Source organism: Centruroides sculpturatus, unplaced genomic scaffold, assembly GCF_000671375.1.
Source record: "Centruroides sculpturatus isolate CEXI.00-Female unplaced genomic scaffold, Cexi_2.0 scaffold736, whole genome shotgun sequence".
NCBI lineage: Eukaryota > Metazoa > Arthropoda > Arachnida > Scorpiones > Buthidae > Centruroides > Centruroides sculpturatus.
Window position 1 is genome coordinate 668,107 of NW_019385055.1, and position 16,239 is coordinate 684,345.

Below are 16,239 nucleotides of genomic sequence, written 5' to 3' on the forward strand. Positions count from 1 at the left end.
AAAATCAACAGGTTTAAATCGTGACTAGGCATTTAAAAGTAGGTGAATAAATTTGTTTTGTACTATCGGGCAAATGCGGGGAAGGTGACTAAACCAGTCGAAGGACGTCGCGAACCTGACATATCTCACGTCAACATCCGGTAGTAATTTTCACCTCTCTCGTTTTCTACGTATTAGCTCCGTCTCGTTGGTTATTTCTAAAAATCGCACCCCTCCTTCCTCTCTCGGCACGTTGCAGTCGGTGACATCACAATTGCGTTTGCCCACCAACAATGCAGAACTTGGCTTTTTTTTTCTTTCTTTCTTCTTTCTCGTTTACTTATTTTCGTCGGCGCAAGATAGATTTAAACGTCCCCGTAACAATAAAGATGCTAGGAAAATATTTTGGCCTGCCCAAAACAGCGGTGACGTTTTGTAGAAGGTCATAGCCCGCAACCCCTCACTGTATGGTGATTGGTCGATACCCCCTATAAGCCGAGCTACGCAGCGACGTGACCCAACACACGTCCAGTCGATACCGTTCGTCGTTAGAGTAACATATAAAGCCGTGTGTGTGTCCTTTGTTCGAGAAGCTTAGAAAGCGAGATAAAAAAAAAAAAGGAACCATGGAAGAAAAGAAAATAACAGAAATGGAGAAGATAATGAATCTGAGCGCCTGCGACTTCGTAGCAGAAACGGTAAGAGGATCCAATCTCTCTCTATTAGACTGCAGTCCCGTCAATCGATGTGTTGTAAACAAACGCCATTGCGTAGTATCTTTCGCCTTTCACCTGTGTTTTTTGGGGGGATTTTCGGGCAAAATTTAACCGTCCTCGAGTCCTTAAAATGGCGTTAACGCGGGGGTTACAACGTGTGCTAAAACGTTAATTTGTTTACGCCATCGATAATGCAAATCGATGCGCTAAAAAGCATAACGGCGGATCTTGCAGTAGGTTAAAAGTTTTGTTATCGAGGCCCCTTTACGGGGGTGCTTTCGGGTGATTTTTTTTTTTAGATGCGCCCGACGGAACGGGATCGACGTCGCCAGTAGGTTTTTGGAAAGGAACCAATGTTTTTCTTACGCTACGCGCTAAACAAAATAGCAGCCTTCCCGTTTTATAATAGATTCGACTCGGTTTTAATTTCTAATTGTGGCAAGTACGGTTTTCTATTAATAAATTACGTAGACGATCTATAAAGGGAAATCAATGTTAACCTTGCCCTTCGTCCGCACTTATTTCCATTACAAATTTTTTGAATATATTTAAAATATATGTTTTAGCCATTTTATTTTATAAACTTATTTAATACGAATCGTTCGAATATTTTTTGGAATTTTTTTTTATTTTCCGTTTTAAAACGGGCGGAAGTATTAATTCCTCGAAAATATGGGTTGGGTTATTAATTAAAACGAAGTACGAGGGAGAATTTTTCACAGTTTTTATGCGAAATTTTATATATTATTTCAGGCAAATAGTTAAAAATATTCTGACATTTCGGGCATTTTAAAAATTTTTCCGGTTTGTGACGTCAATAGTAATATTTTTTTTTTTTTTTTTTAAATTATGTATAGGAAATTTTGTCGAAATTATCATCCTCTTCTTCCTTAAATTGTATTTAAGGAAGAAAAGAAACTGATTTACGAGTCTAATGTTACTAAATGTCGAGTAGAAGACGTCGGCGATCGATAAAAGAGGATAAGGACCTTTAACGAATCGATGAAAATAGACGACGTCTTAAAAATAATTCGAATTAAATTAATTCGAAAAATAATTTTAGAAAAGCGATTAAGAGTATTAATAAATGGAATATTTAGTTATTTCACGCGTTTGACGGAAAATTTATAATTATCGGATTTTACAGACCGTGACGTAATTTGCGTCGCGTCTTCGAAATTCGTCGCGTAATTACGTCACGCGACGATGTCCGCCACCTCGTTTTAAAAATTATAAACATTTTTTTTTTTTTGTCAAAAATCTAAAACTTTCGGTTAAAATAATAATTTTTATAAATAATGCAAACGTTAAAAAATATAATGTATTAAAACAAAAATCACTAAAATATTTTATAGGCTACTCGGTCATTACTTTCAGAGGACATTTTTTTTTTCCGCTCGTTCATCCGGCTATCCGATTTCGGCACCTGTCGAAACGAGATACGCGTTCGTTAATTAAGTACCGAGTACTTTGCCAGATCTTTATCGCGGCCGAGCTTCCCGCAATCAACTCGAATTAGCCCGTAACCGAACAATTAACTTTCATTTTTTTCTATAGAATAGTCGAATGTGTATTGAATACATAAACAAATTTTCTTTTAATATCGGGTAGTTTTATTCCTGCTGTCGCGTAATGGATTGGAGCGGCACCGCTCGAAGGCGCGCCATTAGCCACCGCAAAGTCATTTTTATTCTCTCTTCGTCTTTGTTCGGATGACCGAGTATTGTCGTGGCATCTCTCCCAGGCGTTCAACTTTCATTAACTAGGCTTATATTTTTTCTTCTGCCCCATTAGTTATATGCAGTATATAAATCTTTCGATCAACATTTTATTTTCTACACTCGACCGAGCTTAAAATCGAACCGTCGGAATTACTCGAATCGTAAATTATAATAGTGATTACGTGGAAAAAGTGATTTAAAACGTTTTGAACTTAATTTTCAGGTTTTATATTAAAAAAATTAAGATTTTTGCCGTTTTATAATTGTTAAAAATGTAAAAGTTTTTAAAATATGATAATAGATGGAGCCAGCGTACGTTGCCGGGAAAGTTAAGCAACTTGTTGCAAAATTTCGTACGTTAGTGATGGAAGTTTTATTAGTAGAATGAATTGTATAATAAGACCTTACTTGCAAGAAATAGAAAGGGTTATTTTAAATAATTTAGTTTAATTAAAGCTTTTTAATAAATGCAAAATTATTAATTAAAATACTTTTAATTACACGCATTGTTTGTAAGTGATTTGCATCACTTTTTCTTTACCGGTAAGAGACTGATTATATGGCAGGGGTGGCCAAACCTTGTCACGAGCCATACACCGCCTATTAGAAATAGAGAGGTTGCGGCCGACATTTTCAATGCAAAAACGTGTACGTCGGACGTTCAGCACCGCTTTCCTATAAGCCTAGAAGTTTGACAATGGTGTTTGGATAGTCAGTGGAATCACGCTCGACATTCCAAACACCATTGCCAAACTTCTAGGCCTTCAGGAAAGCGGCACTGAACGTCCGACGTACACGTACACATTTTCATGTTGAAAACATCAGCCGCAACCTCTCTAATATACAGAGATCCGCATCTATTTATATATGGTTATTGTATAATGTGGCATTTAGTTGCAAAAAGGAAATTCAATGGCAATTGATAATTGTGTTTTCACAAATCTTTTCATTCATATAAGGGAAAATTTATCGTATATAAACGGGCGTGTCACATTTCTATGCTTATAAATTGTTGCTTATTTTTACAGAAACATCTCATTAAAACCGACAAATGTGGCATTTTAAGCGTCTTTGTACAAGTGAGTATTAACCGTGTTCAATTATGCAAGTTTTCGTTAATTAATTGAATAAGTATGTAATGTGTAATGAAATTTAATTAATAATATAGGGAAATACCCAGATTATCAGAGACAGAACTCCAGTTTTTCTTACCGTTCACGACATGGGTTGTAATCGTAAGTGTTTTTATGAATATTTCATTTTATATGGTTTTGAATGGGAAAATTTGTTTTGTAAGATTATCCCGGACACACCGACTTTATGGATTCTTGCTAGAATTTATGCTGATTAGTAATTTCAAAAATTGCTTTTAATAATTAAGTAAGTTGTACAGTTAGTAATTTTATCATCTTAGTCATATGATCAATTTATGAAATACAACGGTTACTCGTAGATACTGTATTGAGACATTTACTGTCGACATGAAAATTATGTTAAAATTAAATGCATTAAAACACTAGTTTGGTATAACTGTACAGATGCAGAATTCCATAACTTTGTGGAGCATCCCTCTATGGAAAAAATAAGAGAACGTTCGGTGTTTTTACACGTCGAAATACCGGGCCAAGAATACGACGCTCCAGACTTGGACGAGAGGTAAATTTTCAGTAACTATCATATAAAGGCTTATTCGTACAATATATACTTAAATGTAGATTACTCGAGTGATATTTTATGTAATAGAATTTACGATATTACCTAATTAGTTAAATGAGAAAGAAAAAAAATTGACTGAAGGTCAAAACGAAACATAATATTCAGATGTTTCCTGTCTCTAGATTTCCTGATAAGAAATGATAATGGTTTTTTGTTATTATATATAAACAATCGAAATTTGTAGATGTAAATGATTTAAAAAATTTACAACGATTACAATAGATGACTCCGTAGATAATTGAGCAATTACGTGAAATAATTCTGTCTATATTTTTATATAGTTTCAACTTTCCATCTATGCAAGAATTGGCCGAAGATCTCATTTATATATTAGATTATTTTAAGTGAGTGTTTTCGAAATGCATTTCTATTTAGTTTATTTTAAATACCAAAATAAAATAAATCTGTCCTTACTTTTAGTATTAAGTATGTTATAACACTGGGAGAGGGAGCGGGAGCAAATATTCTTACGAGATTTGCAGTGAGTAGATTGCTTTTTTAACACCTCTTTGCGCAAAAACTGCGGTATCGTTAACTTTCTGTCTCTGCGGAGTAGATGCTGTATCCCAATCGTGTGCTCGGAAACGTCTTGCTTCACTGTACTTCCACTGTTGCCGGAATAATGGAATATTTTAACGACAAGGTATAATTTAAAACTAAAAACAAATTTTAAAACAATATAAAATTATCAAAAAATTATATAATTAAAAATTTTTCCAGATAATTAATTGGAAATTGCAAACCGTGGGAATGAATCCTACGGCCGAGCAGTATCTTGTATTTCATAAATTTGGGGCCGTGAGTATTTTAAAACTTTTGTGACTGATATTTTGTAATAGTAATTTTACACATTTTTAAAAATCATTATTAATTGTCGTTTAAAAGTTTTAAATTTAAATATTTTATTTTTTTGCTTACTGGATTTTGCAATTAGATATTGGAACAGGTAAATTGGTGTTAAATAAATTTATCGTTAACCGCTCGAGTAATTTCATTAAACTTCTTTTCGAAATATAGCAAATAGAAAAAGCCGAAGACAAAGACAAAGTTATCAATCTTTACATCAAGAAATTAAAAAGCAGACTCAATCCTCGCAATTTGCGTCTCTATGTGGATTCTTTTCTTAAGTAAGTTATATTTGAGTTTTAACGTCCAGCAAACATTTTGAAGATCTCAAAATATACATGTATATTTTTTATTCTTTAGTCGAAGTGACCTTTCTGGTGTTTTGAGAGATAAAATGAAGTAAGTGGTAATTTTATCTGATTTTGTCTTTGTTGTAATGTTTAGTAATTAAAACTAATTTAATTTATGTAAATCTCACACACAAATTTCTTGTTTTAGGGTCGACACGTTACTAGTAACGGGAGCTAAGGCTTCTCACGTCCATACCGTTCATACCATGCACACTCACATGGATCCTAAATGGACAACTTTGCTCAAAATTGATGACGTTGGTGATGTAATGAATGAAGTGGTAAATATTTTATACGAATTTTTAGTAAAAAGTTTTTTTTATATAACCTTATATTTTAATATATAATAAATTTATCTTCAATAGCCGCATCGTCTGGCACACAACATTTTGCTCTTCTCTCAAGGACTTGGACTACGTAAGTTAAAATTTTTTTCCATAACAATTATAAGTTTGAATTCAAACATTTAAATGTCTTTACAGTGAGTGCTCTTTCGATTTCTCGTCAATCTTCGTTACTCTCCTGTTCGTGAACGACTGGAAAGAGATCGTACATTAATAGTTTTGCTATGAATTTTAGCTGATTTTTTGTCATTGCATTCTAGAATACTAGAAAACAAAAGATCAAATTGTTTTTTTTTTCTTTAGAAAAAAATTCTAAATGCCAAAAAATTAAGATTTTTCCCCCCAATAGAAACATTTTTTAATAGTTACTTGTTTCGGACCTCTAAAGATAATCTATTTACAGTATGTTATGCAAAAATAATTCAAATATTGCATTATTAAGATTGATGTATTTGCAAAAGGTATATTATGTGTTAATTGTATAGCGATAACATAGAATACTTTTGCACAAAATATGTTAATAGTTAATTCTTGCAATTTGCAGAGAAAATAGCTCTTGTTATCATCAAAATGTTACAAGTTTTAAACACAGTAGATGTCTAACTGTTCACGTTGTCGTCTGTTTTTATTGCAAACAGAAATTTGTTACGAACGGCATCAAAGTTGTGGCTTTAATATGCTTTCCTATAATTTATGATCAAACTTTCATTGATATTTTTTACATTTTTAGTATATTGTACAGCGATATAATTAACTAAGAATTTTGTGGTATTTTTTTTTGTTTTTCTTTAATATATACATTTATACTATATACAATAAAAAAAGGAAAAAAAAAAAAAGTAAAAAACTTGCAATTGTAGGATAAATCATTCCTGATAAGATATTTTTTAGATTTTACTTATAACTTTGTAAAGACATTATAAATGATACAGACTTTATGTGCAAATGTTTTATACATTTGTGGTGTTTTATGGCCAACAGTATTATATAATAGTTCTGTGATTTATGACAACTTACTTCTTGTAAAAAATTGCCAATAAATTAATTAAACCATATAATCTTTGGTTCAGCAATGCAAAAAAAATTTGTTTAACTTTTTTTAAACAAGCATGTTTACTAATATAATAATTATCTTGGATGTTAGATCTGTTTGTATAGTTGGAATGAAAATGAAATAAATTTTAAAGCATTATTTGCTTTTTCATAGTTTTGTCTATCTGAAAAAAACCCGTGTCGTATTCACACACAAATAATATAAAATATTAAATGGTACATAAAATTTATTAAAATAAAATGTACTTGAGTGGAAATCCATACAGATGAAACGGTTAACCTTCGATTGATTCTTCTTGTTTACTTTTTTTCTTCTTCTTCTTTTTCTTTGCGGGCAACTCCACGTCGTCTGCGATAACTTGCGTCTCGGCCTCTATTTCGCCGTTTGGTACGCTTTCCTCCAGATTAGAGGACGCTATAGGTTCATCTTCTAACTTCCTCTTCTTTTTCTTCTTCTTTTTTTGCGGTTTTTCCTCGTCAATAACCGATTCTTGAATTTCGTTTTCTTTAAAGTTGCTTTCTTCCATAGCAGAAGAAACCATAGATGATTCTTCTTCTTGCTTCTTCTTTTTCTTTGCTTTTTTCAACTTTTTCGCTAACTTGATAACTTGCTTAGACTACATATTTAAAACAAGATTTTTATTAAATTGTTAACATTTATTATATATAATATTTTAATTTACCTCTTCTATAGCATCTTTCATCACTTCCACATTCTTTCTTGGCACTTCTCCAGTTTCGTAAAACTTTAACCTTTCTTCTACTTGCTCTTTTAATTTGTTCCCGAAAATATCATTTGGCATTTCTAACAAGTTTAAAATTTTAGTAATTCTTTATAAGAGAGTTTTATTAGCTAGTTTATTTTAAAACATTTACCAGAAAAGCAATCGATTCTTGAAGCAATAGAGCATTTGTTTGCCAAAAAACGCGAAATTCGTCCCTTATTTTTAGCACCGGCTCTTCCGATAAATGTCGAATGAAAGATAAGACCATACTTTGGAGTGTTGCCTCGTGTTTTTAACGCCCTGTAAGAATATTGACGTTAATTTGTTTTATTACATAAACTGTAAAAATATACTTTTACAATTACCTGAAAAGAGCTTTTTCCGCTCCTAAAATTTGAACCGTGGAAGCAGGATATTTAGCAAGATTCGTCAAACTTCCAGCATGCGAGATTAAACGGGCACCAACCTATAATTTAAAAAAAAAAAAAAAAATTGTAAAAAAGCAGAACGGTTTTTATTTTTATGCACGAAAAAAAGCCGTCTTACCGTCTCGCCGATAAGAGCCGCTAAATTAGGTGCTACGTTATGCATCTTCGATCTCAAATATTCCAATAACTCTTTTCGATAATCAGCCAGAGCTATCACTCTAGATGCAAAAGTTTCAATGTTGATTAAATCTATTGGTGAAATTTCCATTCCTGAAAAAAATATTCATCATTGGATTAAACATTTGTAAATAGTTAATTTTTGACCAATTCCAACTTAATGTACCTATTGACATTTCTGCGGCATTAAAGATCGCTTTGGCCACCGAACCGTCCATGACAATTTCTTCTAATTCTTCGACATTTCTTTCATTTAAGGTTTTTCTCTGTTTTATAAACTTTGCTACTCTGGCATACATATAATTGTCTGGCACTAATTTTACCAATTCTGGAAAATGGTACGAGTACCATTCCCTATATAAGAAAAACCAGTCAATTTAATAAAATTAAGTATTAACTATTTCAAAATGTAAGAAATAATCACCTGACTCTCATGGCAAATGTATTTATATCTTTATCTAATTGATCCAGGAGACAAATGCTTTGAATGATCATGTTATCATTTCTATTTACATTAAACTTGACTTTAGCTCTAGAATAACTGTGACCCAAACCCAATTGGGCCTTTGATGCGGTCTTGTCGGACAATCCTTTGATCAAGTTATGAAAATGAACACGAACACCTGGAAAGAAATTTAAACAGATGCGAAATAGAACGAAAACTATCGACAATACACGGTCCCGTATAAACCAAACCTCAAAATTTGTAATTACCACGTATAATTTCCGGAACGACACCAGTGTGTTGGCACGGGTAAGACAGGGTTTCTTGAATGGCGACGCCCACTTTTGCATCTCCGACTCCGAGAATTACGTGTTTCTTCTTTCCCGGTCTGGGCAGATAAGTTTCGAGAAAAAGTTGCAAGTCTTGATGAAGAATGCCTGTACACAAACAAGAACTTAAACCATCCGTAGGGATAATTGGAAAAAAGAAAATCAACGTTTACCTTCAGAAATGCTGTTCATGTTGTCAAGAGCATTAGATGCATTTTTAAATGGCGTGAAAGCAATCAACTGGACAATGGAGCAGAAATGACTGAAGTTTTGTATGCTCTTCTCTACTTCGGGTAAGAACATACCCACTTCTTCAAACTCCTTAACACGGAATAAGGTATATCCCGAAGCATGTTCAAACAACACAAAGAGAGCCTGATGAAGAAATTAATTATTTTAAATAACTCTAAATTTTTCTGGTATTAAAAAAAAATTTAATTATGTAGCAGCAAATAACTAATGCTTGAATACAATCAATTATTAAAATATGCCTTAAAAAAATTGTTTAATAACATATAAGTATATTAAACAACCCGAAGCCCGAAAATACATAGCTAAAATGATTGCCTTAAATACTCGGGCTATAAATCCGCTATTTTTAATAATTAATACTAAGTAATTTGCTAATAGAGGTAGACGTTAGGTGCTATTTCTTATCTAAATTAATAATTATTAAAAATGGCAGATTTACAGCCCAGGTATTTAAGGCGATCGTTTGACGTCCATCAGTGTTATTAAACAAATAGCCAATTTCCCTCTCAAAATAAATTTGATATATATTCACATCATACTCGGATTAGATGATCAATCCGAGGACGATGTGAATATTTCATTTAAATAGCCAAAAACCAAGGTTCTAACTTTCTAATATAAAAGTGCTGAAAATGTTAAGAAGAAGATTGCAGAATCGGAATTGGCAAATTGTTCAACTTCCAATCTTTGAATTTTACTGTTATTAAATTGGATTTTTGTCATGCTCCAAAAAGAAATTAAAAAACTGATCATTCTTTAAAACGAAAAGCGAAAGCCGGAGGATATATTTTAACGTATGTGCCATTGCACAAATCATTCAAAAGGTTATTCTTACTGTAATGGTACTACTGCCCACACAAGTTAGTGCCGAATATCTTTTTTCTGCTCTTTGAATTGTGAAGATACGCGAGATTAAATGAAGGAGAACAGGATTAAGGCCATTTTATTTTTAAGAACAAATTTTCAGAATTAACAAAACTCTATCAGGATTAATATTATACTAGTATTTTATGGTCTCGAGATTTTTTTATTATTACAAATATAAAGGGAGTGTTAATTTATATTTCTTTTTTAATTACACACAAAACAATTCCTTAATTTAGAAAGTAATGTGACAATTCTTATACTTTGCATACATATGTATTCCAAGTGTCAAGTAGATCAAGAATTGGGAAGCGAGTGAAAACTTAGTTCCAAGATTTTTTCCGGACAGACAATGGAGTAATTTAATAAAAAAATGTATAAAAATCAAGTGAAATGACATATGAATCAGGATTAATATTAAATATAATCATATTTTTTAATTATTTGATGCTTGTAAACATTAAACTCATCTCTTTCTCCTTTTTATTTGAATAGCAAAACGATAACAGAGTTGGGAAAAATCAGACTATTTTCTGGGTGTCGAAATCAAGAAAATCTTGTCACGATTTCAGATTCTTCCACATTTTATAAGAAAAATAATTTTTGTTTTGGTTGAATATTAAAAATTTTTTAAATTACAATAAAAACAATTAAATATTAGTTTATTGGAATGTCGATAAAGCAGAAAGTACGCAACGACCCATACACGAGGCGACGGCGGACTTTCCTTTCGTGTAGTCAGAACGACGAGAGATTGCACTCGGTCGGTTCCAACCGTCCCCATTTTAGGGAAGATAGAGAGATTTTTTGGGTTGCCATGCAGACAGCATGACTGGCAGTCTGTATTCTGTGTATCTATATAAGTATTAAAAGCAAAATATTCTGTCACTGCTGCACATAAATAACATAAATTTTACAATTTGAAAATATTCAAACAACTGTTAGTGTTTAAAAACAATCTTTTAATTTTACCTGCATTTTTTGAACCCCTAATTACAATTTTTTAAATTAATTGCAAGTCTTTTCATCTTTTGTGACATAATTATAGAAATTGTTTTAGCATTGTTTTGCACAAAAGATAATAAAATTTAAATTTATTTTAATATTTTTAGTAATTTCATTAATTTTTTGCTTCATATTTGCCTGCTTTTTAAAAATTTTAATTATAAGCTAGTTAACATTGGTTGAACTATTGGGCTATCTAGTTTCAAATTGGCAAAAATATTTAAGTGTCAAAAGATGCCGTAATACATTAAGTTTTCAAATGCAATTCATGTACTTCTGAGTAAATATACTTGTTTGTGCTAAGTTTCATGGTGTTTTAAGTTTAAATATTTGATTTTTCAAGACAAATCAGTTTAGATCAAAGGTCACTGAAGTGGCCGATATTGATTCCTGGGGGTCAATGGAACTAAACTAAAAATCTAAAGTATAACTATACATATTATTATGTTTTTGAATATTGTTTCAATGAATTTAATAGTACAGTGTTTTGCAGATTTAGAAAATATTGATATCATAGAATGGATCAAGGGTGGGCAACCTTTTTTATAACATGGGCCAGAATAAATTTTACGTTTTTTCCGCGGGCCATAGTAGTTAATTGACACCTTGTGACCTGTAAATTTTTTGTCTGCAAATATGAAATAAATAAATAAATAAATAAAAAGAAATTAATTACTACAGTCGACCCCCCTATAACACTGTTGATTATTCCGTTTTATATGAATTCCATGTTGTATGAGTCACTTAGATTTTACAAATGCGTGTGCCGGGCTGTGAACGGCTCACCTATTTGTAAAATCTAAGTGACTTTAAACACAATAAAAACAGCACTATGTAGTTGGATACGACAGACATTACATTTTCTAATTGCATAGCTTTTGCACATAGATTTTCTTGATGGATGATGCGATGAGATATAAATAATTTAGAAAAATTCTGTTCTCCCATTTTTTGTTTGAATAAGGAAATGACTCCCTTATTTTTTCCTGTCATTTCTGCCGCAACACTTCAGAAAATAATATTCAATTTAAACTAAACGAATTACATCGAAAAATATTTATTTATAATTTCTTCTAAACATCTCGCGGGCCGGATAGAAACTTTTCGCGGGCCGTAGCTGGCCCGCGGGCTGCCCACCGTTGGAATGGATTATGGCACCATTTTCCACTCAAATCAAAAAATTGACATCAACTTACAAGATGAACTTCTTCGAGGCAATTTAAGACTAAAACTTACAAATTTTGAACCAAATAATTGCTATTCTTGATCATCCAAGCCCATCCGTCTCAATTTTTGTAACTGACAATCAGTATTATTAACAAAAAATGTACTTACTCATGCCTCTAACCAGTGTGTAGAAATACAAAAATAAACAACTTTGTAAAAACAAACGTTTTCTGAACACCTTCCGTGTCCTTCCTCAGGTAAAATGGCTGGATTCCTTATTCTAAAACACCGTCACACAATTTTAAAAAGAAAAATTAGAATGATGATTCGATTGTGCGATATCCACTGCGCATGCATTGTATCTGTTGTGTCGCCATCATTCAGAATCGCATTTACTCTTCTCTTACGTGTCTGATGCACTATTTTTATTATGATCTTTACATGCCCTCGTGCATCCTCCTATACCAACCAAATCCTTAGTAATCATTATGTAATAAGGCTTACCAAGCTAACAAAAGAGCCATTTCTTCTCGGGAGTTAATGCACGTAAATGTAGTGTGCGCCTTATATATTTCTATCACTTCTAGCCATTTGAGGTGTTCCATGCATTTTGTTTTGACTATTAACAATGCCTCTGCGAAGTCTACATTAATGCCCGATTCTGACGCATAAATTGCGAGTGACGTGGTGGCTCTGTGTATTGTTATCTGCTTTGTGTTGAGGCCCCCACATACTGGAAATCGAAAATAGGAGAATCGTAAATTCGAATCACAGGCTTAGAACAAATTTAAAAAACCGTTATAGCAAGAAACTTGACTGGATTTTACAGTTCCAAATACCTAAAGGCCACAGGCAACATCATTGTCCATTCGTAATATGGGATAATTTATAAGTCCCAAGGTTTGTCAGATACACTCAAGTTTAGACCAACCTTCGCTCCTGTGTGTCCTATTAAGATGATGTTCACATCGTCTATACCGGATTTGGAGCTGTTATTATGGGGCTTCACAGACATACAGAAAGAATATTATAGGTGGATAGCCACCTGTAGAATTAAAAACACCAAGGACTCTATAAAGAAGTTCTCGAACTGAGGGATAACATCAGACGCACCGTTAGATGGACACGGTGGAACAAAGTTACGATCATCAGAGCGGATAAATCCAAGGTCATGGTCATCATGAAAAAGGAGACATACGAAAAAGGGCTACAGGAGTACGGAGATGCAATGGCAATGAAGTGGACAATAGATGGATGGAGAAACTACATTCTAGGGTTAAACGCTTATCTAGTTCAAAGTTAGCCAAGAAACTAGAGCTGAAGAACATCACAATGGATACCCTGGAAGTACCTAAATTATTTGCATTCGCGAAGACACACAAAGAAGGCCAACAATTTCGCCCGGTAGTTGATAAAGCTAATGCCAAATTGGAGAATGCAATCCACAACATAATTAGGCCACACTTAAGTGGCTATCTGTTCTCCATCTCCAATCCTGTGGAGTTAATCAATCAATCAAAACTGATCACATCTCCTGATTGCATCATGGTTTTAGATTTTAAATCTTTATATCCGTCCATTAAGATTCCACCGTGTTTTTGCGCACTTAGGGACCTCCTGTTTACGAGAGGGAATGATGCATCCCTACATCAAAACATGCTAGAATTAGCCCACCTGGTTTGTTATGGTTCAGTGTTCCAATTCAACGGATGAACATATACACAATCGAGGGGTGTCCCAATGGGTAGTCCGGTGTCTGGAGACTTGTGAGAGTTGGTAGTGAGACAACTAGAAGCTAGGACCTTACCGGGATTCATGAATGACATCATGCTTTACGGGCGATATGTGGATGATGATATTATTATATGGAAAACCACATTGAACTTAACATGATTTGTGGAAGAGATGAATGATAATCCACATGGTCTCACTCGGAGCAGACCAACACAGCAACTCCAATGTTCATTTCTTGGATATTGATATTAAAATCGGGACACCCAACATCCATACCACAGTATATCATAAACAATCTGCAAACCCCACGTACATCCCAAGTGACTCGTGTGACCCATTTCAATATAAAGTAGTCGTTTTTAGATCGTTGATCTGAAGAGCGTTTACTCATTCATCCACTCGAGAGGCACTTGATAATGAGTTGATTGAGAGGATTGCTGATATTCACGGCTACCACAATCTTATTCCAAAAATCTCGGACCACCACAAAAGAACACTAATGAACCTCAACACACAGACGAGAGGGCTCATGGAGGCAACCAAGATATAGATGTAGAAAGAATACCGATTACGTACAACCTGGCCTTGAGATCCATTTATGCATCTATTGCCAAAAAACATAAGATTAACATTGCATACAGGAGAACTCCAATGAGATATGACATGTTACGTAATGGAAAGGACCCATCTGACCTGAATAAATTGCCAGGCATATACCGAATCCCAGTGAGAGATGAGAGATTTGATAAGGATTTGATCTATATAGGATCAACGAAACGCTCGATGGGGACCAGGATTAAGCGATTTATGCACCAGAATGGGGCATCAATGTAGACTTTGCAGAGGCATCATTAATAGTCAAAACAAAACGCACGGAACACCTCAAATCGCTAGAAGTGATAGAAATATATAAGGCGCACACTACATCTACATGCATTAACTCCTGAGAAGAAATGGCTCTTTCGTTAGCTTGGCAAGCCTTATTACATAATGATTACTAAGGATTTGGTTGGTGTAGGAGGATGCCTAAGGGCATGTAAAGATCATAATAAAAATAGTGCATCAGACACGTAAGAGAAGAGTAAATGCGATTCTGAATGATGGTGACACAACAGATACAATGCATGCGCAGTGGATATCGCACAATTGAATCAGCATTCGAATTTTTCTTTTTAAAATTGTGTGATGGTGTTTTAGAATAAGGAATTCAGCCGTTTTACCTGAGGAAGGACACGGAAGGTATTTGGAAAACCGGTTTGTTTTTACAAAGTTGTTTATTTTTGTATTTCTACACACTGGTTAGAGGCATGAGTAAGTACATTTTTTATTACACACACACAAGTGTGCACAAAGAAGTTATATCAATTAGTATTATTAACATATATACAATGAATGTAAAATTAAAAGAAATGTATTAAAATAGTAAGAGTTTTTTTTTGCTTGTAACACAAACTTTTTGGTGGGAATCGACACGAGGTTTCAAAAAGTTGTAGGGAGTCGACAATCAGAAAAGTTTGGTGACTTCTGGTCTAGATATTTATGGCTCAAGTAAATGAATTCAAAAATTGATTAACTCATGATGATGATATTTGTTTGGCACATTGCATCATTTGCCAAATTTTGTTTAATATTAAATATGACAGAGTTAAATCATTTACAAGACGTGCCCTTTGCGAGAAGTGAGAAAAAGTACATTTTCTCATTTACCCCCCGTAATTATCATATAGACCAACAAAGTAGTTTCCACAGATTGCAACCCCACGACATGATGGGATAGTTTGTTGAGTAAAAGGGAATTAGCTGTAATATCTTTGGGGATAGTGTTGCAATATTAACTTTATCCAAAATAAGATTACAAATTTATTTCATAGTACTGTACATGATAAAAGCACACATATCCATATATATATTCTTTCAAATGTTTTATTTCGATTTCCTGATTGTTTTCCATTCTTAAGCTTGACGTTTATTAATGAATGTACCATGCTCATAATATAATCGTTAATTTTTCTAAACAGAAATTAATTTTAGAAAAACTTTGAATATTTGAATACAGAACTGAAGAAACCAACTTACATTGGTGAAAATACTTTTTATTTTTTGAAGTTTATTAAACCCATACAAAGCAATTTAGTTTTCTTAATGCCTATATACTGTACAGGATAATCAAATATAACCAAAGGAGTAACTAAGAACCACTGACCTTATTATTACAATTTCAAAGAAAGAAAACAAAAAAGTACATATAAACCACAATTTATAGAATATTTTTATATATATAAAACAACAAATAAGGAAATAAATGATTGTTTAGGAAAAGAACTTAAAAAGTTGTGGTGGCCATAAGGTGTGTTTCAAATTTATACGGACACGAAAAAATTAAAGTGA

General features: G+C 33.1%; 2 protein-coding genes across 4 annotated transcripts in view; one reads left to right on the forward strand and one right to left on the reverse strand.

Annotated features, from left to right (window-relative positions):
- Window positions 1-494: 494 nt before the first annotated feature.
- On the forward strand, window positions 495-6,511 carry LOC111634013 (uncharacterized protein ZK1073.1-like). Of its 3 annotated transcripts, none has more exons than XM_023378689.1 (14): window positions 495-677; window positions 3,445-3,495; window positions 3,585-3,651; window positions 3,961-4,072; window positions 4,414-4,476; window positions 4,553-4,613; window positions 4,689-4,775; window positions 4,853-4,930; window positions 5,067-5,078; window positions 5,150-5,259; window positions 5,339-5,377; window positions 5,477-5,609; window positions 5,694-5,745; window positions 5,811-6,511. In XM_023378689.1, exons 1-14 carry the CDS (start codon window positions 606-608, stop codon window positions 5,858-5,860), a joined length of 987 nt encoding a protein of 328 aa, XP_023234457.1. In that variant the 5' UTR covers window positions 495-605; the 3' UTR covers window positions 5,861-6,511. The 3 variants fall into 3 exon arrangements, with proteins under 3 accessions (XP_023234457.1, XP_023234456.1, XP_023234458.1); XM_023378688.1 differs by having other exon boundaries at window positions 499-677; window positions 3,955-4,072; XM_023378690.1 differs by lacking the exon at window positions 5,067-5,078 and having other exon boundaries at window positions 501-677; window positions 3,955-4,072.
- A 423-nt stretch (window positions 6,512-6,934) lies between these two features.
- Window positions 6,935-16,239, reverse strand: part of LOC111634012 (nucleolar protein 56-like) — a 34,387-nt gene continuing 25,082 nt past the window's right edge. Inside the window, exons 2-10 of the mRNA XM_023378687.1 lie at window positions 9,003-9,204; window positions 8,770-8,937; window positions 8,480-8,678; window positions 8,222-8,409; window positions 7,997-8,148; window positions 7,816-7,916; window positions 7,602-7,750; window positions 7,409-7,530; window positions 6,935-7,342 (exon numbers count right to left, since the gene is read on the reverse strand). Of these exons, the coding sequence (XP_023234455.1) occupies window positions 7,001-7,342; window positions 7,409-7,530; window positions 7,602-7,750; window positions 7,816-7,916; window positions 7,997-8,148; window positions 8,222-8,409; window positions 8,480-8,678; window positions 8,770-8,937; window positions 9,003-9,204 (1,623 nt within the window). The 3' untranslated portion in view covers window positions 6,935-7,000. The remainder of the gene's footprint in view (window positions 7,343-7,408; window positions 7,531-7,601; window positions 7,751-7,815; window positions 7,917-7,996; window positions 8,149-8,221; window positions 8,410-8,479; window positions 8,679-8,769; window positions 8,938-9,002; window positions 9,205-16,239) is intronic.

Excerpts from the sequence above, each read along its gene's own strand:
- LOC111634013 (XM_023378688.1), top strand. The coding sequence starts at position 606 with ATGGAAGAAAAGAAAATAACAGAAATGGAGAAGATAATGAATCTGAGC. Across the intron at positions 4,477-4,552 it reads TATATATTAGATTATTTTAA|TATTAAGTATGTTATAACAC; the intron begins GTGAGTGTTTTC and ends CCTTACTTTTAG. Across the intron at positions 5,378-5,476 it reads GTTTTGAGAGATAAAATGAA|GGTCGACACGTTACTAGTAA; the intron begins GTAAGTGGTAAT and ends TTCTTGTTTTAG.